This window comes from Stegostoma tigrinum, chromosome 9 (genome assembly GCF_030684315.1).
Source record: "Stegostoma tigrinum isolate sSteTig4 chromosome 9, sSteTig4.hap1, whole genome shotgun sequence".
NCBI classification, from domain to species: domain Eukaryota; kingdom Metazoa; phylum Chordata; class Chondrichthyes; order Orectolobiformes; family Stegostomatidae; genus Stegostoma; species Stegostoma tigrinum.
This window is the reverse complement of record NC_081362.1, coordinates 78,487,471-78,513,539: the sequence shown is the minus strand read 5'-3', so window position 1 is coordinate 78,513,539 and position 26,069 is coordinate 78,487,471. Positions and strand designations below refer to the sequence as shown.

Below are 26,069 nucleotides of genomic sequence, written 5' to 3'. Positions count from 1 at the left end.
AAGCTAGGGCACATCGTTTAAGAATTAGCGGTCTCCCTTTTAAGACAGAAAACTGTTTTCCCTTAGCATGTCATTAAACTGTAGAATTGTCTTCCTCAGAAGCTAATGGAGGATGGGCTCTTAATTTTTTTCAGACTAAGATATATTTTTAAAGACAGGGAAGTCAATGGTTTAGAAATGCAGACAGGAAAGTGGAGCTGAGACCACAACCAAATGACCTTATTGAGTGGTGGAGCAGGATCAAATGGCCAAATGATCTATTTTTTCTCTTACATTCCTACATTGATGTGTGGGATGCTGGATCATTTCTATCAGGCTCACTTTGTAAACCAAAGACACATTATAATGCAGACATGATACAAGGAGAGTCAATAATCACATCAGACCCTAATCATGTTAATGACTGTTATCTCCTTAGGGGAGGCAAAAACCACTCAATTTAAAACAGAGTCACGCTGCATCTAGAATGCACATTTCTTTGCATGACATGAATCTCCTGATTCTTGCAAAAATATTGCTCTATTTTGCTCTACAAACAGCATTGACTCTTTGCTGGATTATGGTCCATCACCAAAAGTAATTGTTCTTTAGCACTACATTCATATGCGTGTCTTGACAGCTAGTGTCATTGTGCTATTTTCATCACAAGGGACAGTACAACCAATCTATTCTGAAATCCAGTTTAAAATATCCATTCTGCTGCAGTGGATTCTTGTGATGTCAGTGCGACATGGAGCTCACACAATTAGTATGGCAAAAATGTTCTGCTGTCACATTAAGAATTAACAGCAATATAAATTGCTCGAAGTTTAAGCAATGCCTAAACTTCAAGCAGAAAGCGCTGGTACAGTTTCAAATTTTCAAAATAATATGAAACTATGAAAACAGTACAGCTGAATTTTAGATAACATTGTGTCTACCCCACCATTCAATTCAATACCTTCTACTCACTTCATTCCCATAACACTGTACGCCATTGGTTATCAGATATTAATCAATTTCTGCCTTAAATGCACTCAAAGAATGAGGTTCCACATTCCTCTGTGATAGACAGTTTCAAATGTTCACATTTCTCTGAGTAAAATAATTTATCCTCATCTTAGACATCAGTGGCACCCCGTTTGTTTTTAACTTGTGTTTCCAGTTTTAGATTCCCAAACCAACGGAAACATCTTATCTGCATCTACCCTGTCACTTTAAATCTTTTGTAAATTTCAATGATATCACCTTTCATTCTTGAAACTCTAGAGAGTTCAGGTTCAGTTTTCCCAAAATCTCTTTGCAGGACAGTCCCAACATCCTGGGAACAAATCTGGTGAATCTTTATTGCACATCCTTCATGGCGACTCATCAAAGGGCCTTAATTAAATCTATATGGCTTTCATTTGGCCATGCAAATAACTTTTATCTGGATTTATAGGATATACCCAAGCGTACACCACGTTCACTTACGCTTCAGGCTGCTGCTGCACTAAATGTGTTCCCCATGTATGTTGTGGAAGGTGATTGTGGAGTGAAAGCATGGGGAATATTGAGAATGTGGGCAGGAAGAGGTCTACGAAAGTCATGTTTAAAAATTTGCTTCTGGGCTGAGGTTCCAACTTTATTACCATCTCTAAATGCCTGTGTTCATGAACTGCTACAATGTATCCAGCATAGCTTGCGCACATAGAACTATTAGGAAGCAAGTTGATGAATTTCGATTCAGTGACATTGAAGGACAGTGATGTAGCTCCAAATGAAGATGATTATGTCTTTCAAGGGATCTTTCAGGTGGTGATGTCCCCACATCATTTAGTGTAGGTAGTGGATTTGGAAGCTGCAGTTGAAAGATCCATGGCAAGTTGTTGCAGTTTTTTAAAAAATCATTTACAAGTATATCCTGCAAATATTGCCCACTACAGCTGGTGATGAAGGGAGTGAATGTTTAGAATGATGGACAGGATGCTGATTGAATGGGCTGCTTTATTCCAGATGGTGTTAAACTTTGTAAGTAGAGTTGAACTGCATTCATCCAGGCAAGTGGGGAATATTTCTTTACTATTACTACGATGTGCTTTATAGATGATGGACAGGCTGTTGTGTGTCACAAAGTGAGTTGCATACTACAGAATTGCAAATCCCTGACTTTTAAAAAAATAACTTGTGGAATGTGGGCATCGCTGGCTGAGTGCTTGGTGCCGTTGAAAAGGTGATGATGAGCTGCCTTCTTGAAACACAGTAACTCATGCACTGTTAATGGATCCACAGTACCATTAGGGTGAGAATTGGGGATTTTGACCCAGCAACAGTGAAGGTATGGCAGAGTCAGGATAGTGAGTCACTTTGGTGGGAACTTGGAGGTGGTGTTATTCCCGTATATGTGCTACTGTAGACCTTCTAGATGGTAGTGGTCATGCGTGTGGAATGTGCAGTCTGTTGCATATTTCTGCAGTGCATCTTGTAGATTGTACACACAGCTGCTACTGAGCATTGGTGTTGGAGAGACTGGGATGTTGTGGATGTGGTGCAGCTCAAACAGACTGCTTTTCCCTCGATGGTGTCAAGTTTCTCCAGTGTTGTTGGAACTGCAAGTAGCAAATATTCCATCACTCTCCTGATTTTTTCACTATAGATGTTGGACAGACTTTAGGGAGTCAGGAAGTGAGTTACGTGCTGCAGGAGTCCAGTTCAGTTTCTCTTCAATGGTAACTTCCCTGCAGGATGATGATAACAGGGATTTGGTGATGGTAACGCCATTGAATTTTAAGGGGTAGTGGTTAAGTTGTCTCTTGTTGGAGATGGTCATTGCCTGGCATTTGTGTGGCATACGTATTAATTGCCATTTTTCAGCCAAACCTGGATATTTTCCAGTTACCATTGTGTTTGGAAATGGACTCCTTCAGTTTCTGAGGGGTGGTTTTGAATGTAGTGCGATCATTGGTGAACATTCCCACTTCTGATCTTATGATGCAGAGTAGGTCACGATACAGCTGAAGATAGTTGGGACTAGGGCACCACCCTAAGGAACTCCTATAGCAATGTCTGAGACTGAGATGATTGGCCTCCAGCAAGTACAGCCATTTTCCTTTGCAGTAGGTATGACTCCAATTTAGTGTAGAGTTTTTCTTGATTCCAGTTATTTTCAATTTTTAGAGGTCTCCTTGATGTCACGTTCAGTCAAACACTGCCTTGATTTAGCTTCACTTCTTTGACTTGGGCTGTCTTTCCTACGGTTGAACCAAAGCTAAAATCAGATCTAGGACCAAGTATCCCTGATGGAACTCAAACTGAACATTGGACAGCTTTAAAAAGCACCCCCGCGGATAACATCTATTATTTTGCTAATGATTGAGAGTAGACTGAAGGGTGATAATTTGCCAAACTGCATTTGTCTTACTTTTTGTTGACAATGGCTGTTTGGAGATTTTTTTTTACATTTTCAGTATTGTAGCTGTACTGGAGTTAGTGGAACATTGCTCATTCTGAAGCACAAGTCCTCGGTTGTGCTCCTGAGATGCTGTCAGGGCTCATGGTCTTTGCTGTAACCAGAGCCTTCACCTGACTTTTAACATCTTGCGGTCTGAATGAAATTGGTTGATAAGTACCGTTTGTGAATCTGGAGACATCAGGAGGACGTTCAAATGTGCCATCCATTCAACATTACAAGCTAAAGATGGCTGCAAATGCTTTCGCCTTCTCTTTTGCACCTCTATGCTGGGCTCCCCCCTCAGGATATTTTTGGAGCTTATTTCCTCCAGTTAATTGTTCAATTATCTGACAACATTCAAAACTGGTGCTCGCAGCTCGTTAGAGTTGAAATTAGGTTTAAAAAACCAGTTTTAAATGCTTTTGACACTGATGCCTCACCAGAGCACATTTTACTCAGATTGGTGCTTTGCTTTACACTGAATGGCAATAAGTGTCAGCTTTTGCACATTATAAAAGCTGTTTTCTGCAAATGGATTTGGGCTGTCAACCAGTATTAATTTTGCAGGAGAATGTCTCTGTAATGATGATGCCTGATGATGATGCAGGTTGAGCACTTAATTGTAGCTTGTGCTTTTGCCTTAAACATTTACATAAGAAGAACCAATATATAGCAGTGAAAAAGTGTTTCTCTAATGCAATAATATAGCAGTAGCTTATTCTTCTAACACCAGGGGGTCTTGGGAGATCCTACACTGGATGTTAATGTCAGAATTCTTGAAAACTAAACAATGTGTTGTACTTAAAGAGCAGATCATTGATGGCTGAGAAAATGTTGAGGCGTGAAAATCTGAACTGCAGTGTTACTCGGCTTGTTGATGGCAATGCTTCATTCCAAAGCAGTTACTCAATCTATTACTTGAACTTTCACACAAGGTTATTGTTAGACTGTTAGGCATTCTTCTGTCGATAATAGAAAAACAATTTCCATGAGTCGATAAATACATCTGTTAACTGATGTCTGCAATCATATGCCATGGACCCAGCATTTCTCCTTCTATGGTATGTCATAGTAGTGAGTTTTCTGATCTGCTTTGAAATGAAGGTGATAGGCTACTATCAGGCTATTACTTTTGGTTGAACCCAGGATGGCTTGCTTACGTTCAGAATAATCCAAAGAAACATTATGACACAGTTGGATAAGATATAATGCTAGACTTGCATAACCTATAAAGAAATTGTTTTGAAATAAGAAAACGGAGATGCATTAAGCTACTGGTCATGGCACAGAGCTGGGGTTTCAGAGGTTTTGAATAGTATTTATTGAATATACAGAGGATGGTGTGGGGTATGGTAGTCGCAGGGTTAGGGGGATGGCAGGGTGTTAAATGAGTGATTTGCCGCAGAGAGCCTGCAGTCATACATAATGGGGTTTGCTTCTTGAGCTTCCCACATGACAGGTGTACCGTCTCTGTGTGAATATCACTTGGAATGGGATGGTGCCCTTACACAGGCATTAGTAGCCCATTTAAGAGCTTTCATTAGCTGTGTGCTCGTGAAACTATCAACCTGATTTTTTTGCCTGGACTTGAACAGGGTAGGGTTGGGAAGGTACCAGGTAGAAGCACCCATATACTGGACATTTTATTTCTGTATTGAATAAATCTTGTAACTTAACAAGCTGAACCTAGGTACTTCTGTATCTAAGTCAGCACTATAATTGGCGAAGTATAAACTTTTCACTATTCTGATAGAGTATATGTGACAATTAAAGCTATTCTGTTCTATTCCAGCTATTTCTGAAGCTAAATTAAGTGAAATCTGGTGTGGCATGATGGCTCAGTGGTTAGCCCTGCTGCCTGCCATTGCCAGGGACCCAGCTTCCAATCGAGCCATGGATGGACGTCTGCATGGAGTTTGTATGTTCTCTTCATGCTGTATAGGTTTCCTCCAGGTGCTCCGGATTCCTCCCACACTCCAAAAATGTTCAGGTTAGGTGGATTTGCCGTGCTAGATTGTCCATAGAGTCCAGCAATGTGCAGATTAGGGTGGGAATGGTCATGGTAAATGTGAGATCATGGAGATAGTTTGGGAAGCTCTTTGGAGGGTTGGTGCAGATTTTTTGGGCTGAATAACATCTTTCTGCACTGTAGAGATTCTGTAATATTTGTGAGTTGCTTCATCTTGCCTCAGTTTGTTGCTGGTTGTGCAAAATGCATTCAGCTCTTAGGTGGGCTAACAAGTTGCTCAGTTGCAAAGCCACTGCCATTTTACTGATCAATAAGAGGAATATTAATGAATCAATTGGAAGTGCCCCACATGCTGGATCAGGATCTGATTTAGACAATTTCAGGTCAGATGATCATGCAAAGATCAACCACCAACATCTGTCATCGTGAACCTAATGTGACAAGAGTTGCAGCTAGAGACTGTTCAAATAACAGCCTGACTGGTCCTCATACCTTTGAAAGTCCCAATTTTGGGTGTTTTAAGGGTTGTTCTGGTTGAGAGAGAAGATTGGGACTGAAGCAAAATCTGCTGTTTGAAACCCAATATGACAATTTGCATTTACACAGTATCATTAACACAGTAAAACAGCCTATAAAACAAACTCCAACACAAAGAGAGGATTACCCAGAATCATTCCCTTAGAATACATTACATTCACTGTTAATGGGGCTGAATAACAGGAGCACTGCTTGGCTGAGCCAATTTTATTTTAATTGACAGAGGTTCTGTTAGCTCAACACTTTTGCAAGTTTGGTGCTTGCTTCATTGATTAATTTGGGATGATCAAGGTATATTGGCTTTGGTCTCTATGCCCAATATTCTGGCGAACTGGCATCTGATGTCTGAGGTGAAAGCTGTTATGCTGAGGTAACTGATCGCTTCTGCTCTAGATTTTGTTTCGCTTTTTAATGTTAGACCAGTTAACTCACAAAAGGCAAAGTAAAATGCAGAAAATGACAAGCTAAAAGATTAAGCTTCAGCAGATCTCCACGGCTTTGAGCCTGGTATCTTTGTTCTAAGATCAATTGCAGGATGCCGGTGTCAGTTGAGGTGACACAATACTGACTGGAAGCAGACTCTCCTTCACCTGCATCCAGGGTGCTGAAACTCAATGGCAGGTTTTCCGATAACTGGCGTTGCTGCCTGTGAGAGGCAACCAGTTTTTCTTTCCAGAGCTGCTGAAGATCACATCTCTATCCTGCTTGGCAGAACTGGGAGGCTTTCTGCTGGGGTGTTGTTTCTCCCCCACCCCGATATCAGCTACTCCTCAACGGTGCCAGGTGTTTTCTGCTCACACAACTTCTCAGTATCTAATGCATGTGGAGCGCTGCTGTCCAGGCTTTTCTCTGGGAATTTTGGGCACCTGATGGTGTGCCTTCAGAATGATTTGCCTGTGAGAAGAGATGACTTTTTCTGCGCATTTTTATTTCTAGAAGGAACCACTGGAAAAAGGAAGAGTTTGGTTTATACTGATAGTCTTTACAGTATTATATGACATGCTTCACGATGTAGGTCAATGTTGTCAAGGTTATTGTATGTGTCTTTGTCTCTGAGGAGTTACAAACAGTGATCAGAGGTTTTCTTCACTCAAGATCCTGGGATCAATATTTCCAAGTGGAGTAGTCCTTAAGAGGCCACTGACTTGAGACAATCTCATGAGTCTACTTCAGTGTTATATGGTGCCATAGATCATTTTTTCTGCTATAGAAAAGGAAGTGCCCACAAATAAAAAGGAGATTGCAAACATGGAGGTGCTCTCCTTGTAGCAAACGTGAGAATGAAAGCAAGATTGGTGAGGGTTGTCTAGAATCAAAGTGGCTGAAGTGAACTGTTTGGTAGGAACCATAGGTAAAACTGCTAAATTCTACAGAGGCTCCTATGTGAAAATAGAATGCTACCAGTGGTTGCTGATTTGGGAGTAAGGGAGAGATGAGGGTGCGTTTGAACTGGAACTGAGAGCCGGCACAGTGTACACATGTGATGGGTGGCAAGGGATGTGTTAACTGGAAGCAATTGTCCAGAGTGCTGGGGTAAGTGCGTGGCCAGCATTACTGTCAGGCACAATGGAGTGATGGGAAGACAAAGGACTATTTACACCCACACTCCTCTTGTGAGTTAATTGAATTGTTTCCTCCACCTGATGTACCTCCTGGGAATGATATCTCTGGAACTGACACTATCACTCATTTTCAGCCTTATTGAAGGCCTAGTTTTGGAATCTTCCTGGTAATTTCCCTCCTCATCCTAACTGTTTGAGCTCTAGGTAGGCTTCTGAAACCTTGAAAGCTGAGCCCAAGATTCACTATTGACCATTTCAAATTATGGCAATGAAACAGTGAAACCAGCCAGAAGTAATGCAACACCTGATTAAGAGGAGAATTTTCACTTTGAATACGCCTCTACAGACAAGTGAGAAAATGGACACTTTCTCTTTCTGACACCATTGGTCGTGAAATTTTCTGTTTAATTTGGCTGAGTCCCAGAAGTTAAAATAGACTTCGACTCAAATTTAAGATATCTTTGCAAGTTACCCTGTTTATTACTGGCCATTATGACATGGTCACTGTTTTAAACGCTCTCCTTTTATGCAAGTTAAAATTGAGACATTTGAAGGGATAGGGAAGGTGAACTCCTCATAATTCTGCCCGAAGACAAGCTCATGTGATCTGATTGCTGAAGGGTCAAGGGCCATTGAAAATAGATGAGGGTACAAGTGTAGGTTTTAGTGCAGAATCACAGGATTACTGCAAAAGACTATTTGGTCCATTATGTCTGTACTGGCTCTTGAGATGAGCGTCATGGTTTAGTGCTATTCTCCTGCCCTTTCCTCATAACCCTGCACATTATTTCGGTTTGAATAAACTGCAAAGCCCTCTCGAATGTCTTGATTGAACGTGCCTCCACCATGCTTCCAAGCAGCGCATTCTTGACTCGAACTACCCGTTGCATTAATATTTTTTAAAAATCAGATTACATTTATTTCTTCATGAATCACTGTAAATCTGTGCCATCTCATTCTTGGTCCACTTCCTATTGGAAACAATTTCTCTTTGTCAACACTGTTGTAGCTGTATTGCAAATACCCGCTTTATTCCATGAACTATAACCTTTCTGACAACTCTGTTGTGCGACACTGCATTGAATGCTGTTAAGTAATCCATCGACACAAGATCAAAAACATTATCCTCATCAATCACTGCTGTTAACCAAACAACTCGAGCAAATCATTTAGACAGCTTTTTGATCCTTAAGCAAGCCTTTGTTCTGTCTCCCTAATGAATCTATATTTGTCCCTAACGTTAATAATTCTATTTCATATTATATTTTTGAGAGGTTTTCTCACCACTGACAGGTTGGTAATTACTGGGGTTTCCTTTATAATCTGATTTGAACAATAGTGTAATGAGTAATATTTGCAATTCTCCACCTGGCATGTTGTAGAATTCTCACCAAACAGAATTCCCTGAGTGAGGTAGTGAAAAGAGAGCCTATGAAATCTCTGAAAGGCATCTGAGACTTTATATTAAAAAAACTGAGAATGTTTTGAGAATGTGTGCAACATATAAATGTGGTGCAGAGTTTTCAGTTTTGTTAAGAAGTTAATTAGTCTGATTTGTCTGTTACACCAAAAATCTTGAAACATGAAATCTTGGAATTCTTTGAGTTGGGAAATCCTTTTTATTAACAGTTATCGGTCTGTACAGGGATCATAACACTCGCACCTCACCCCTTCCTTAAAGTAGCTCTGTGTTAAAATCAGCCTTAGTTTTACAAAGTACAATGCATAATTTGCAATATTAATACTGTGAATATTTCTTCTGGTACAAGCCATTAGCCATATGAACACAGATAGTAGGAACTGCAGATGCTGGAGTCTGAAATAAGAAGGTGTAGAGCTGGATGAACACAGCGGGCCAAGCAGCATCAGAGGAACAGGAAAGCTGATGTTTTGGGCCTAGACCCTTCTTCAGAAATGGGGGAGGGGAAGAGAGTTCTGATATAAATAGGGAGAGAGGGGGAGGCGAATAGAAGATGGATAAAGGAGAAGATAGGTAGAGAGGAGACAGAGATAATGGGAACTGCAGATGCTGGAGATTCCAAGATAATAAAATGTGAGGCTGGACGAACACAGCAGGCCAAGCAGCATCTCAGGAGCACAAAAGCTGACGTTTCGGGCCTAGACCCTTCATCAGAGAGCTGATGAAGGGTCTAGGCCCGAAACGTCAGCTTTTGTGCTCCTGAGATGCTGCTTGGCCTGCTGTGTTCGTCCAGCCTCACATTTTATTATCTAGAGAGGAGACAGACAGGTCAAAGAGCGGGGATGGAGCCGGTAAAGATGAGTGTAGGTGGGGGGGTAGGGAGGGGTAGGTCAGTCCAGGGAGGACGGGCAGATCAAGGGGGCGGGATAAGGCTATTAGGTAGGAGATGGGGGTTGGGCTCGAGGTGGGAGGAGGGGATAGGCGAGAGGAAGGACAAGTTAGAGAGACGGGGACAAGCTGGGCTGGTTTTGGGATGCAGTAGGGGGAAGGGAGACTTTGAAGCTTGTGAAGTCCACATTGAAACTATTGTGCTGCAGGGTTCCCAAGCGAAATATGAGGTGCTGTTCCTGCAGCCTTCGCGTGGCATTGTTGTGGCACTGCAGGATGGACATGTCGTCTAAGGAATGGCAGGGGGAGTTGAAATGGTTTGCGACTGGGAGGTGCAAGTTGTTTAGTGCGAACTGAGCATAGAGGTCCTGCAAAGCGGTCCCCAAGCCTCCGCTTGGTTTTCTCGATGTAGAGGAGGTCACATCTGGAATAGCTGATACGGTATACCACAATAGCAGATGTGCAGGTGAACATCTGCTTGATGTGGAAGGTCTTCTTGGGGCCTGGGATGGGGCTGAGGGGGTAGGTGTAGTGGCAGCTGTAGCACTTCCTGCAGTTGTAGGGAGAAGTGCCAGGTATGGTGGGGCTGGAGGGGAGTGTGGAGCAGACACGGGAGTGATAGAGAGAGTAGTCTCTCTGGAAAGCAGGTAAGAGTGGGGAGGGTAAAATGTCTTTGGTGGTGGTGTCAGATTGCAGAGGGTGGAAGTGCCGGAGGATGATACACTGGATTGGGAGGTTGGTGGGGTGGTACATGAGGATGAGGGGGATTCTCTTTTGGTTGTTATTGCAGAGAGTGGGTGTGAGGGATGAGTTGCGGGAAATGCGGGAGATGTGGTCAAGAGTATTCTCGACCACTGAGAGGGGGAAGTTTTAGTCCTTGAAAAACGAGGACATCTGAGATGATTGGGAGTGGAATGCCTCATCCTGGGAGCAGATGCAGCAGGGTTGCAGGAATTGGGAATAGGGGATGGCATTTTTGCAGGGAGGTGTGTAATCGGTAGGCTTGAAATGGATATCGGTTTCTGGGTGGTTGCTAGAGATGGAAACAGAGAGGTCCAGGAAGGAGAGAGAGGTATCAGAGATGGTCCAGGTGAACTTAAGGTGGGGGTGGAAGGTGCTGGTGAAGTGGATGAACTGTTCGAGCTCCTTGTGGGAGCATGAGGCGGCGCCGATAGTCATCAAGGTAACGGAGGAAGAGGTGGGGTTTAGGGCCAGTGTAGGTACAGAAGAGGGATTGTTCCACGTAACCTACAAAGAGGCAGGCATAGCTTGGGCCTATGCGGGTACCCATGGCCACCCCCTTTGTCGAGAGGAAGTGGGAGGAATTGAAAGTGAAGTTGTTATGGGTGAGGATGAGTTCAGCTAAGTGGATGAGGGTGTCAGTGAGGGGGACTGGTCGGGCCTGTGGGACAAGAAGAAGTGGAGGGCCTTTAGGCCATCTGCATGGGGAATGCTGATGTATAGGGACTGGACGTCCATGGTAAAGATGAGATGTTGAGCACTAGTTTTGGAAGAGGTGGGGGGCTCGGATGGTGTCACGGACGTAGGTGGGGAGTTGCTGGACCAAGGTGGACAAAATGGAGTCGAGATAGGTGGAGATAAGTTCGGTAGGGCAGGAGCAGGACGAGACAACGGGTCGACCAGGACAGTCAGGTTTGTGAATATGAGCCATATGAACATATATTGTGACTGAAAATGTATCCTCAATTTTCATAATGGGATTTCTCTTTTAAAAAGAGAACTTGTTTGCTCGAGGCAGAAATTTGGCAGATGATAGATTGACTATGTTTCGCTTTTTGAGCAAAGCATTCCTTTGATAACCAGATATCTGAAAGAGATAATAGTCTAAAGCAGCCGCAATGTGCGAATAAAGCTGGTGACTGAAGTGGAAAAGCTGCTGGCAGGTTTCATTCAATGCTCCAGTAAAAGAGTTATTTTTGAAACAGACAGCATTGTCATGTTGGGACACCTAGCTGTTCTTTAGAGAACAAGCCCTGGTACCAGCCCTGCTATGATCGTATCCATAATACTCCGTTCCTGGCCCTCACTCTTACCTCAAATCGGGAAGACCACAAAGGTCCATGTTTTTTGTCAAGTCGTCCAAAGTGGGGCAAGACATGGGACAAAGCAACTGCTGTCAGTATCTCAACAGCTTCTTCCAGCCGATTTTGATAAGTGTACAAGTGGAGGGACCTTCTCCGTGCAATGGTATCCTGAGCTTATCAAATGCTTCATCCCATATAATGTCTCCCTATCCTATGGAGTTGGGCTACCGGATGGCTGGGATCCTTAGGGACCTCCATTGCATGTTTATTATTGTTATTTTAGCTGTGTATGTTGTTTTCTCTTTTATTAAGTTCAGTTGCCAACAAGCTAGTAAATGTATGAACCATGCCCAACAATGAGCCATGCCTCGCCAAGCCCCTCCGACATCTAAAAGACCCAAGTGCTACATTTGAGTTATGATAAGAATTGACTGATTCTCTTCGAAAAGTCTCAGTTGAATCAAAGGGGGTGTCAATGAGATATTGTATTGTGATTCTTTTTACTAACTCACTCACAAACACTCTACATTTACTGTACTGCTTTTCCATTCATTCATAAAACGGCCTTTTTGCAGTACATTTTACTCTTACAAGGTAAACTAAATTAAACATGTCTTCCTTGGCTTCCAACCCATTAATGTTTCCTTACACCTTCCCATTCTTATTGACCCCATGCTGCAAGCCCCATGCTGTTTGGACCTGTTTTTGTATTAAAGACTACCCCTGAATAAGTCTTAATACTGTAACCTACTTAGAACAATGCCATCTCTGTCATCGTGACTCCATATTTCACCAAAACTATGGAAAGGTCATAATATTAATTAGCCATTAGCAACCATGTCTCGGGATTTGAATAGGCTGCATGATATCAAACAGTTTCTTCCACCAGCATGTCCCTACAGTCTGCTTCTTGTCTCGTTGACATTTCCTTATATGTTACCAATTTTTATAATACTGTACTACCTATTTCTAACTTTTATTTAGGGCCACTATCGTGTTCTAATGTATGGATTTATACTTTTGAAGTACATACTAAACAGGGCCACTACCTCCTTAAAGAAACTTACCGTCAAAATAACGTTTCCATAAAACTGCAGGAATGTATGTGTAAGAACTGTCAAAAACCGGCAACAGTAAATGAAATCTCATGACCCAGCTGTGGGAGATCAGTTTAACATCCTCTATACTTTTATTTATTACACATATAATTTCTCATTTATTTAGATCATATAGGGCAGGTATTTTTACTGACATTATCTTTACTCAGAAAGTCGTAAGGGAATGGAGTGCTTTGCCTGCAACGATAGTAGATTCGCCAACTTTAGGTACATTTAAGTCGTCATTGGATAAGCATATGGACGTACATGGAATAGTGTAGGTTAGATGGGCTTGAGATCGGTATGACAGGTCTGCACAACATCGAGGGCCGAAGGGCCTGTACTGTGCTGTAATGTTCTATGTTCTATGTTCTAAGAAAATGGGAGCGGTGGTCTGCTTCTTTATCCTGCAAGATACACTTTCTTTTTGGCTCATTGATTTGTTACTTAAACGGTTGTGATCAAAGGTAAAGCTCTGTTCCCCAAAATCGTCGAAACCGAAGGAAACCATTCTTTCAAGTGAGAGTGAGAAACTACAACAAAGGAGAGATATCTTAAGTAATTAAATGGTATTGAAACATTTTGGAGATAGTGTCAGAAAGTGAACAAAGTTGCTATTTTTGAATCTTGGTGAGAACATTGGGGAGGATCAGTCCTGCATTAAACAGTGCTATAAGACATCTATATTATTCACTTGAATTGGTAGGAGGGGGAATTTGATGTCTTTTGAAATGGAAACAGCACCTTTGAAAATCCATTTCCCTTTCAGGCGTTAAACTGCTGCTCTAATTGCATTCCCCCCTCTGAGTCAGAAGTTAGTCATTTTGCGATTTGTGTCATTCATCTGGGTTGATAATCTTACATAATCAAGAAGGTCGGCTGAAATCCTGGATTTCAGCTGAGGGAAATTGTAAGGGACTTCACAGCACTATGTGACACAGAACAAAACAGTTGTCCTTGGCTAACATCTATCCGTCAATCAAAAAGATTAGATGATGAATTATTTCACTTGTTGTTAATGGAATCAGTGCTGTGCACAAATTAACCATTGTGTTTTCAAATGTAACACTCCAAAATACATATTTGGTGGTGAGATACTTTTGACTACCACATTTATGTGAAAATTCCTACTAAATGCTAATTATTTCTTTTTTGAAATGTGGAAAAGGTTTTGCAGTGAGATTGTGGAGTGAAGTTTAAAACAACCATTTGTTGACTCAGAGCTGAGAGTGTACCCCATGTTTTAAAAAAAATTGTTCTTGCAAAGTGAGTGATGGTGGCAAGCTACTGTCAACTGCTCATCTATAAATGCCCAGAGATTGTTAAAAGTTATCTACATAGTATGACAGGGTATACTCAACACCAGGTTACATTTCCAGAACTGTGTTAGTGAGCAAACGTTTTTGAAAACCCAACAACATTCATCTGGTTTTTTGGTGCTAAGAAAATTGAGCCAAATTAGCTGAATATTATCGTGAAAAATGGACCGGTTTATATTTACTCCATTCATGGGTGGTAGAAAACAATTTTACATTTATTTTACATGTGGAACCATCACAAGGATGGACTTTGTACCTGGTTGAAGACTATCCAACAAGTATTGTGTCTGGTGAGTGTGTTAAGAAACATGTCTTCCCATGTGTGTACCAGTTTATTTCTAGTTTTAAGCCTACAGTGCTGGCAGCAGCAAAGGGAGAAAAAGACCCACGTTAAGCACTGAGTACCTTTGAAGATAGAGAACTCAACCCAAAAGGTCAACAAGAGACCCAATGCTTAGGCATCCATGTTTGGGCATCTCAAAGACCTACTAAACTCTGGCCAGCTCTTTGCCTTGAAGAAGATGTTCCAGCTTCACTGCAGAGCAGTAATTCAACAGAGAGGACAGCAGTTAAGTGTGATCAGCCCAATTAGTTTGGCCACTTTTTTGTCTCCAGTAGGAAAGACCATTGCATACCATTGGCCATTGCCCACCAAAGGCCAGGCTGCCTTGACTAGTAGCCTGTCACTGAGTTAGTAGGTGCTTGGAGAGTCTGTGCTGAACAAGTGGATGAAGACCGTAGCACCAATCAAACAAGCAAAACGACATGAAATAAAGAGATTAACTTTTGATTGACAAGCTGAAATGCTAGCACCATATGTACAGGATTGACAGATGACTTGTGATTCGTCAATAATGTGTGTAAAACAGCTGCAATGAACGTGGAACTTGCTAGTTGAGTATTGACAAAGCTTGCCTGCAAGATACCAGGTACACCAAAAGTGGGTTGTTGAAAAAGAAACAGTACACATTCATGTGTCAAGAGAAGAGTTCAGAAGAAAGGCATGAGCAAGATTACGCCTCACTGCAAGGGACTTACTCTTCTCAATGATAGACCCCAACCATCATAAATGGTTTATAACATTTTCTGCTCATCTGACTCTAAATTAAGCAGGGAAAGTTAACCTCATCAGTACACATGTTCCACCTTAGAGGTGAAAAACCAGTTCTGTGAAGAGCTTGACGTGGCTTTCAGTAGAATCCACAAGTTGGAGTGCCTTTTCCCGCTGGGGAATTTCAACACATGACTGTGGAGCATGACCCTGCTCCCTCGGACCTCATAGCCTGAGAAAGATAAATGAGAACACAGATGAGTTTTGCTTCTGCCATGAGTTTTGTGTTACTAACACCTCCCTTTAGAACAGACTACTTGGATCTGATCATCACTGGTTACCACTTTCCCAGAATATCCAGATCAGTTTCTACGTAGGGAATGTCAGGAGCATGTATGAAGAGATCAAAAATGCAACAAGGCCATCAGCAAAGAAAATTGTCCCATTGAAAACAATGGCAAGGGTGTGTCATCAGGTCAGGTCATCACTCATGACAACAAGAGATGAGTGGGACACTAACTTGAGTTCAGTTTCAGGGAGACCAAGGATGCAGCAGACTTCACAGGAAGCCTCACTGTCATGGAAAAAACTGTATACTGAACACACATGCTAGAGGAGTTTAACAAAGCTGTTGACTTGCTTGTCATGTGTGTAGCTCCAGGTGCTGATGCTATATAATCTAAAACAATCAAACATGGGAAACCAGCAGTCCTGCAGGTTTCTCTGGCTTTGTGGAGGTAAGAGACAGTACCTCAGGTTATGTTGTGATACAAAGGTCATTACCTTGTAAAAGGTCAAGGGCAATAGCACTGATTGCAACAACCATCAATGGCTTGTTTTGTCCTGAGCATTTGCCTGTTTTGCTTTTGTCAGACTGAAAATTCTTGCTGAATCATTTTACCAAATTCCCTGGTGGTTTCAGAACTGAAAGAGCTAGAGCTGATATGATATTCACAGACTGGAAGCTGCTGCAGGAGAAATACTGTGAACGAAGAAGACTGCTATATATTGCCTTCATTGATCTCATCAAGGCATTTGACCATGTGAACAGTAATGGGCTATTTAAACTGCTGGAGAAAATTGGTTTCCCACTGAGGTTGCTCATTGTGATCTCCTTTTCCCACAATAGCAGAATGGGTGAGGACAACATTGAAAGCTTTAGACTCCTGCAGTCAGGTCAAACAGGGTCCTAGTGTCAGCATTTTTTGACATATTCTTCTCTCTATTGCTGTCATACATCTTTAGATCATGTACAGATGCTATCTACTTACTTACCAGAACAGATAGAAAACTGTTCAGCCATGCTTATTTGAAATCCAAGATGAACATGTGTCAAGTTCTCATCAAAGAATTGCTCGACATTGATAATGTTACAGAATTCGATGCCAAATACTTCAGCAACAAATGAACACGGTCTTTCATACCTGTGACAAGTTTTGTTTGACTTTCAGCATTAGGAAAATACATATCATGATTCAGGAGGTTTTCATATATCAACATTGACAATGTAACTCTGGAGGGTAAAATAATAAAGAACTGCTGATGCTGGAGATCCAAAACAAAAAATAGAAATTGCTGTAAAAACTCATCTGTCGGAAGAGAGCATTTTGAGCCTGATGATTCTGCTTTCTCTTTGCAGATGCTGCTAGACCTGCTAAGTTTCACCAACAATTTCTGACTCTGGAGGCTGTTGTTCGCTTCACATACATAGGCTCTACAATCACCAACAATCCATCACTTGATGCAGAAGTCAACACATGCATCACAAAAACTGCTGTGTCCAATCTGTGTATTAGAGTGTGGAACAACAAGCTCAACTGAGTTCACCCAGTTGTAAATCTGTTGAGTCTGGGCCCTCAGTGTGCTCCTGTATTCTGATGAGCCTGGGCAGTATAGCCCAGGCAGGAAGAAAGGCTGAACAGTTTCCACCTTCACTGCCTTAAATACCTCATTGGCATTTCTTGACAGGACAGGCTCACGTGTTCAAATGTCCTGCATGTCCTTATCTGTCTATTTGGGAAATAATAAATACTTGTAAGTTACCAAAAACTGTTCTGTAATTGTGTAATATGCTATTAGAGCAATATTAATCAGTTAGTCATGTAGCACATTCTGTCTTTTGAATCATTCAATATACACCACATAAATAAAAGTTGAATCAGACAGTGAACTTTTAGTTGTGAACAACAAGCTTCCATTTACAGTTGGAACACAGTGAAAGTTTATATAGTACAGCTAGGCTGTATAATTGATGGAAGACTGTTCAGTGTTGCATACTGTTGTTAATCCATGAAAGATTAGAAACCTAGAATGTCGTTGATCAGCACATCAGCGCATGGTTAAACTTGGACTGGTCAGTCGCAATACAAATTCATAATCTAGCACATTCTGGCTGTTGTAGCTTTTTAAATATAAATTGAACAAACTTATAAATGAAAAGAATGCAGGATTTTATGATGTTTGATGTGTCAGTACATTTATTTATTTATTTTAAAGCATGAACAGAATGATTAGTTTTCATTTTTCAGAGAAACATAGGCACAGGTTAAGCCGTTCAGATTTTCAGCCTATTATACAATTTTATTAGGTTATAGTCAATTTGTATCTGTCTCCGACAACTTTAAAAAATATTGATTTTAGTATCAATTTTCAATTGCCGCAGCATCTACAACCTTATGAAGATGAGGATTTCACTTTCATGTTACCGTTCGTGTGACAAAATTGCTTTCTGATTGCATCCCAAGCTAACCTAGCTTCAAATTTAATTGTGCCCCTCTGTTCTGACTTATTCTTCCAGAAACAAAGTAGCTTTTCTGCATCTGTTCTGTCAAATCCCTTTTCACTTTAGACAATTCTCAACCATCTGAACTCAAAGGAATACAGAACAGCTCTGGCATCATTTTAGTGAATCTGTTCTCTCCATTTGGAACCTATTAATTCTTTGATGTCCATAATTCAGTATGGTATTCCAGGTCAGTTGTAACCAATGCTTTATACAACTGACGTCCCACATCTTCACATTTGTTTTGTAACCTTCATGAGTTTATGAACTACTTTAATTTTTTTTGCATAAAAACAAAGCACTTTCAAAGCGAAGCATGTCAGGTAGCATCTGTAGAGACAGGCTTAATGTTTTGAGTTCAGTATGACAGGTACTTTGTACTTGCGCATTGAATTATTATTGATTTGTGTATGTAGATGAGAAATTTTCTCATCGGAATTCTGTTCTAAGAGAGTGAAGTCTAGATGGCTGAATAAATTCAAGGCTGAATTAAGTACATTTCTGATCGACATGGATGTCAAGGGTTATGCAAGGCAGACTCGAAAGTGGAGATAACAAAGTGTGGAGCTGGATGAACACAGCAGGCCAAGCAGCATCTTAGGAGCACAAAAGCTGACGTTTCGGACCCAGACCCTTCATCAGATTTGATGGCCTGAAACGTCAGCTTTTGCGCTCCTAATGTGCTGCTTGGCCTGCTGTGTTCATCCAGCTCTACACCTTGTCATCTCGGATTCTCCAGCATCTGCAGTTCCCATTATCTCTGAGACTTGAAAGTGGAGTTGACATCACAGTCAGATCAGCCAGAGCAGGCCTGAAGGACTGATTGGCCTACTGTAACCTCCAATTTTTGTATCTTTGTGGACACATAAATCTCTTTGCTCGCTTTGTAATTCCAATTAATGCTTTATATGAAACTTATGATGGTGGGCTGTACATCACTGCTCAAAGCCTTTTAAAGCCAGGTAAAAAGTTGAGAATTGGCAGATTACATGGAGATATGAACGCTTAGACTATCTGAAGGTGAAATGTAAAAACATATTGCACTGACCGTACAGATAATGATGGAGTGTGTTTTTCTTTCTAATGAGAAACTGCCTATAAAACCTTACATTTTGATGCTTTCATTGCAGAATGTCCCTCCAGATCTCTCTATCTGTACCTTTGTGTTGGAGCAATCCCTGTCTGTTCGGGCTCTTCAAGAAATGCTGGCAAACAATGAGGAGAAAGCAGAAGGGGCAAGTAATCAAAATAATTATGGCGCTTTTAATGAATGGAAGATTTTGCCTCACAAAGTTTCTTGTTTTTTTTTACCCGTGTTTCCTATCAACCTGTTCAGAGATGTTATTACACAACTCTGGAAGGGGTGCAACTTGAATCTGGATCTTTCTGCCCAGGGGTAGGGACATTACCACAGCATTACTAGAGTCCGACAAGATCTCTTTCTTTATACAAATGCTAATCTCAGTAAGCTACACACTATCTGAAATAAAAATAAAATCTGCTGGAGCTCCAGCAGTATTTGTGGAAAGAGAAACATAGATATATAGTAAAGTTTCACAACTGGTGCAAAATGATAAAGATTGGCAAATGCAGCAATACACTACAGTTCACCATTTATAGTCATATGACTCAAGCTTCAATATTGGTCATGTTCTACATTCTGATGTAAATGTTTGATCAGAAAATCCAGTCTAATAAATTTAATTCATATCTGATGCAGCTGTCTTCAGCGAAAAATTTGTTATATTGTACAACAATACCAATTGGTATATTGAGACATTGGGATCAGCATTAATATGATGTACAAGTGCCACTGTTGGACTGGGGCTGACAAGGTCAGAAGTCACTCAACATGGAAATCACAAGCTTTTGAAGTGCTGCTCCTTTGTCAGGTGAAGTGAATTCACTTGCAGAAGGAGTGGTGCTCTGAAAGCTTGTGATTTCAAATAAACCTGTTGGACTATGATCTGGTGTTGTGTGACTTCCAGCATTAACATAGCAATGCGAATTTAAAAAGCACAAAAAAATTAGTCATAACTACATTTCTCATAGAGCAGAATACTTGGAAATACGTTAATACCTTGAGTATTTCCTTCCATGTCTGTTCCTGTAAATGACATTGTTTTATTGTCAATAGAGATGAACATCATATCTCAATGTAAGTAAGTGTTGCATGCTGTAACCTGTTTTCAGGTCTGGAGGAATCATAATTACCGACTTTGCAAGTTCAGTAACTTTGTGCGTCTGTGGGACACCCCAATTCCTACTGTTACTACTAGTATAGATTATAATATCTTTACAATTCAAAGTTTCTCTTCTTAAATGTTGCTGTTTCATTTATTTTCAGCATCATGTTTTGTTCACTTGACAGACTTTGCTTTAGAACACTGCGGGTCTAAATGTATTCTGTAACCAGTCATAACAGATCGCCATCTGATATTTATGCTCATGTTACATGTGGCCAGATTTTCTCAGATCGCCTGAACTATTTGATTCGCAAGTTTTTTTGGTTTAGTTTTCTTTTACAGACATAAATGATATATTAACTTCAGTAGATTTATATTATTACACAGACACTTATGGTATAGATATTATTGTGTTGTATGATATTTACACTTATGATATAGATGTTATTGTGTTGTATGATATTTGGAGGCATTAACCCATTGGTACTTAAGGGCTAAATGAAAGGTGACATTCAAATCTCTCTTTGAGAATGTCACTATCTGTGATTTCCAGGACATATCGTTTAACATGATTAATTCAGAAATTATCATTCAGAGTGCCAAGTGGATGAATATTTAATGCATTCAGGTGACAGTTTTCACATTTTCAACTGAGGCCCATTCATACTGCTGTACTTTGTTTCAAATGTGAGGTCTTGTCTTTGTTCTAGAAGGTTTGAGGGTCAGAGATTTAAGCACTAAAGGCCTAGTCTGCTCCTCTCGTGCAATATTAAAGGAGAAGGAAGGGGAGAGTGTGGGAGCTGGGGTGTTAAAATTGTCCTTAATAAAAGAACAAATCACACATTAGAGAAAGCATATCCAGACCATTCACCGCTTCCCATGAGTATTTGAAAACTATACCAAACTTAGGTGGTTCTATCTCATAAGCTTGGTAAGCAATAGCCTGACATACTTGTATCCACTGTATTATATTAATGAACTTTGCTGGTTCCCTTCCTAGTTCATCAAATTTTCCAAAGTTAAGGTACAGTGCCACAATCAGGTGGGAGTAACCCTAGGAGAGTAAAACATTGACTGGATATAATCTCCAGCCTCCTGGCCCAAAATATATCTCACTGCTTCATCACCAACTCGGCAAGTGACCAAATGGCGTACTAGGAGCACCAGGAAGCATATTGGAAAGTGTGGAGCTAACCTGGGGATGCTGAATAGAGCAGGTCAAACCTGCAGTCCTGATCTATTCAGTTGTTATTGGCCATTGTTAGTTAATAGTTCATTAATGGACAAACAAATAACTAACAGGAAGAGGTATTTACAAAGGCGTTGTCATCCACATTTTTGATTGAATGCATCGACTGAATGCAAAGGTGTGATTGAATCATTTGCAGAGAAACTCCCTTTACATTCAACTGTATTATTAATGCTGAATGTCCCATCGTCAGCATTCTGTGGGGTACCATTAATCAGAAATTCAGCGTAGCCAGCCATGACTACTAGATCAGGAGCAAACCTGGGTATTCTACAATGAATTACTTGCCTGTTCCCGACAAAGGTTTATGCACCAGCCCTAAGGTAGACACTAATAGTATTGAGGAATACTCTCAACTTGTCTCAATAAATGCAGCTGCATACCAGTCAACAAAATCTACTTTATTACCATGCCGCCCACCACAAAAAGCATCAACTGTCTCCAGCACCAATGTACTTTGGTTGCATCATGCACAATCTATGGGATACTCTGCAATAAACATTGCCATATAAACCTTGTATAAATACTGTGGCTACAGGAGCAGATGAGAAACAAGGAATCCTGTGGCAAGTAAGTCATCTGTTGAGTATCCATTAATTCTCTATCATTGAAGCTCAGTACCAGTAGTGTACGCCATCTACAAGGATGCACTGAAGAAATTCAAAAAGTCTCCTTATGCACCATCTTCCATGCCCACAATAACTATCGTCTACTGGACAAGGGCAGCAGATGCAGAGGAACACTTTAACTACAGGTTCCCCTCCAAGTCACTCACCATCCGGTCTTGGATATATGTCACAGTTCCTTCATTATCATTAGGTCAAAATCCTGAAATTGTCTCCTTAACTTTATTATGGATACAACTGCACAAAATGGACTGCAGGGTTCAAGAAGTCAGCTCACTACTGCCTTCTCAAGGAAAATGAAGGATGGGCAATAAATGCTGACCCAGTCAGTGAATCTCACTCTCCATAGTCGCATAACAAAAAAAGAACAGACCTACCAAGGAGTATGAATACAGTAAGTCACATACTAAGTTAATCAAAACAGTTTTATGAACCTCAGCTCAGTAAAATTGACATATATTGGTATGCAAATTATGGTTCTAACAACATTTATATAAATGATTTGGATGTGAACACAGGAGGTATGATTAGTAAGTTTGCAGGTAATACCAAAGTTAGAGGTGAAGTGGACAGTAAAGAAGATTATGTCCAAGTACAGCGGGATCTTGATCAGGTGGGCCAATGGGCTGACGAGTGGCAGATGGAGTTTAATTTAGATTAATGTGTGCTGTATTTTGGAAGGGCAGGGCAGGACTTATACACTTAATGTTAAGCTCCTGGGGAATGTTGCTGAGCAAAGAGACCTTGCAGTGTAGCTTCATAGTTCCTTGCAAATGGAGTCACAGATTGACAAGGTAGTGAAGAAGGCGTTTCATATGCTAGTTCCGATGTGCCACAGCGAAAAACCATAATGACCACTTCAGATATGTCCAAAAGGGTATCCTTCACCATCCAGTACTTTCTGGGAACAGAGAAACTATGCCATGTTCTTTGCAGCTTTCACCAAATTATTGATGACAATAAGCACCTTGCCGAGATCTTGCCCACCCCTCCACTTCTCACTTCAAACAACCACCGAAAGTTAAACAGACCATTGTTCACAGCAAACTACCCAGACTTCAGGACAACATTGACCACAACACTATTCAAACCTATCATGGCAACCTCTGCAAGACATGTCAGATGGTAGACGCTACCATCACACTTGGGAACACCACCCACTGTGTGCATGGCAGATACTCATGTGACTCAGCCAATGTTGTATACCTCATACTCTGCAGGCATGGAAGCCCCGAGGCATAGTATATCGGCAAAACCATGCAGACACTACAACCACAGACGAATGGACACCATACAATAATTGCCAGACAGAGATGTTCCCTCCCAGTGGGGGAAAGTCTCAGTGCCACTTGGATCTTTTCAATGTCCTCCAAAGCAGATTTCGGGATACACAACAACGCAAAGTCGCCTAGCAGAGGCTGATAGCCAAGTTCGGTCCCTATGAGGATGGCCTCAACCAGGATCTTGGTTTCATGTTACACTACAGGTGACCCCACCACACTAAATACACACACACACACACACACACACACACACACACACACACACACACACACACACACACACACACAATAAAACTATGAGGTGAATTGGTGTTTGTAAATAGTTTATTTTGTTCAAAAAGCACACAATTTATATACAGTCAGTCAATGTGGTATTTTATACATTCCTACTTTAGAAATAAAACCAGTCTGACTCCAAACCAAAACACAAACAGATTCTAAACAAGGTCTCGCACCCAACATGTATTGTCTGACGTAAAATGTCACCCCTTCTTTGCGCTGATAAAGCCTTTAGTTTTCTCAGGATAGAGACTTCAAAGCAATTCAGGAATTTACAGATAACATTAATCAATTAAACCCTTCTAACTGATTAAAGATTTAATGGCATCATAGGTTTGTTAAGTACATCCTCATAAGTGGTGTGACCCTTTGATGTTTTATTGTGTTTGATACTACCTCTGTCACCGAGACATGATGAAAGAGTAAGACTCCAAAAGCTTGTGTATTCAAATAAACCTGTTGGACTCTCACCTGGTGTTGAGTGATTTCTGATCTTGCCCACTCCAGTCCATCACCGGTGCCTCCACATTATGCCTTTATTGGTCAGTACATTGAGTATAGAAGTTGGGAGACCGTGTTATGGCTGTACAAGACATCGGTGAGTCTGCTACTGGAATACTGCATGCTTCTCTGTTCACCCTGCTGTGGGAACGATGTTGTGAAACTTGAAAGGGTTCAGGAAAGATTTACAAGTATGTTGCCAGGGTTGGAGGGTTTGAGCTATAGGCAAAGGCTGAATAGCCTGGGGTTATTCTGTCTGGATTTTTGGAGGCTGCTGCATTGTCGGAGGCTGAGGGGTGCCCTTATAGGGGTATTTAAAATCACAAGGGTTGGATAGGGTGAATAGCCAAGGCCTTTTCCCAGGGTGGGAATGTCCAAAACTAGAGGGCATAGGTTTAAGGTGAGAGGGGAAAGATTTAAAAGGGATCTGTGGGACAACTTTTTCACACAGAAAGCTTGAGTCTTTGGAACGACCTGCCAGCAGAAGTGATGGAGGCCAATATCATCACAACATTTCAAAGGCATCTGGATGGGTACATGAATAGGAAGGGTTTAAAGGGATATAGACCAAATGCTGGCAAATGGGTCTAGATTAATTTAGGATATGTGTTTGGAATGGATGAGTAGTCCGAATGGTCTGTTTCCATGCTGTACAGCTCTGTGACTCTGCATAAGCTACGGACTTCACTGTTTGAAACTGTGAACCATGGCAGAATTTACTGTATACCCTTGAATCAGCAATGACACTGGACTAAAAAATTAGCTTTGAGATGCAAGGGGATTGGAGTAAGAGTGGGTGCAGGGGATTGAAGTTAGATACCCAGAATTATGGATTTATTGAATATCCTGCAGATTTTAACTTTAGATGTTGACAAACAGCTTGGTCACCTGAAGTTGAAAATAGAATTACTATTAAAATCAAGGCACAGTCTCACTGAATTTTTTAAATAATCATCCCCCACCTGTGAACAGATTGTTTGCCATACTTTGTCCAAAAACGCAAATGCTTTCTTCCTTCTTTAAAATAATTTGTAGGCAACTAAAACCAGTGCAGTTCCCTGGAAGTGCACTATCTGCAGTACAAATGTCAAATTAAGTGTCCTGAAGAGTGAAACTACAATGGCAGCAGATTGGAAATCTAAGCATATTTGTAATCTTCCAAGAGAAGAATTGGAAAGAAGGGGATTAGTAAGAAAACCAAAATATATTTTTCTTGTTATTCAATTGTTTTTCAATTATAGCTGCTACAGTGGATTAGTATGTTGGGATATCACTACATTGCAAAAGCTATTACATTTGAAAACTAATTGAAAATTATATTGAATCCAGATAAATCTTATGCTCCAAATGCACTACAACGTTATCCATCACGCTTCATGTGTATACTGGCTACTTACTGGTTTGATGCCACTCCAATAAAGGAGAGTTGAAAGTACTTGGATATCTTATAGGCGAACGTTAATGGTAGATTATGCCTAACTTATTTTTCTAATAGTCAAGGATAAAAGTCCTAAAAGGAACATGACAGTTCAAACAAGCTCTCAGAATAATTTTGCAGGGCCGGCTGAGAGCTCCAAGGGGTTAGACATGTACTGGCTCCTGGTCTGAAACATAAGTTTGCTGTGGACCTGTTTGGGAGGGGAGCATTTCCCTGTACCAAGTAAAGCCATGGATTTGAAAAGGGCATAATTAACACAGTGGATTGTCTTTAGTGGAGATTCCAATTTCCTTGTTGCTGAAGGGATCCTGTGTAAACCTCAAAACTGATATGTCAAGTGAGAACAGCTGTATTGTGTTCGTGACAGTGCAAAGTGGGTCTCGCAATGTGCAGGTTGGAGTGATGTTGGTGATGCTTGGGAGTGTTGG

At 41.0% G+C, this 26,069-nt stretch overlaps 1 protein-coding gene across 1 annotated transcript in view; it reads left to right on the top strand.

Moving 5' to 3' along the window:
• Window positions 1-26,069, top strand: part of ryr2a (ryanodine receptor 2a (cardiac)) — a 684,685-nt gene that overhangs the window by 184,616 nt on the left and 474,000 nt on the right. Inside the window, exon 3 of the mRNA XM_048535805.2 lies at window positions 19,210-19,314. Within this exon, the coding sequence (XP_048391762.2) occupies window positions 19,210-19,314 (105 nt within the window). The remainder of the gene's footprint in view (window positions 1-19,209; window positions 19,315-26,069) is intronic.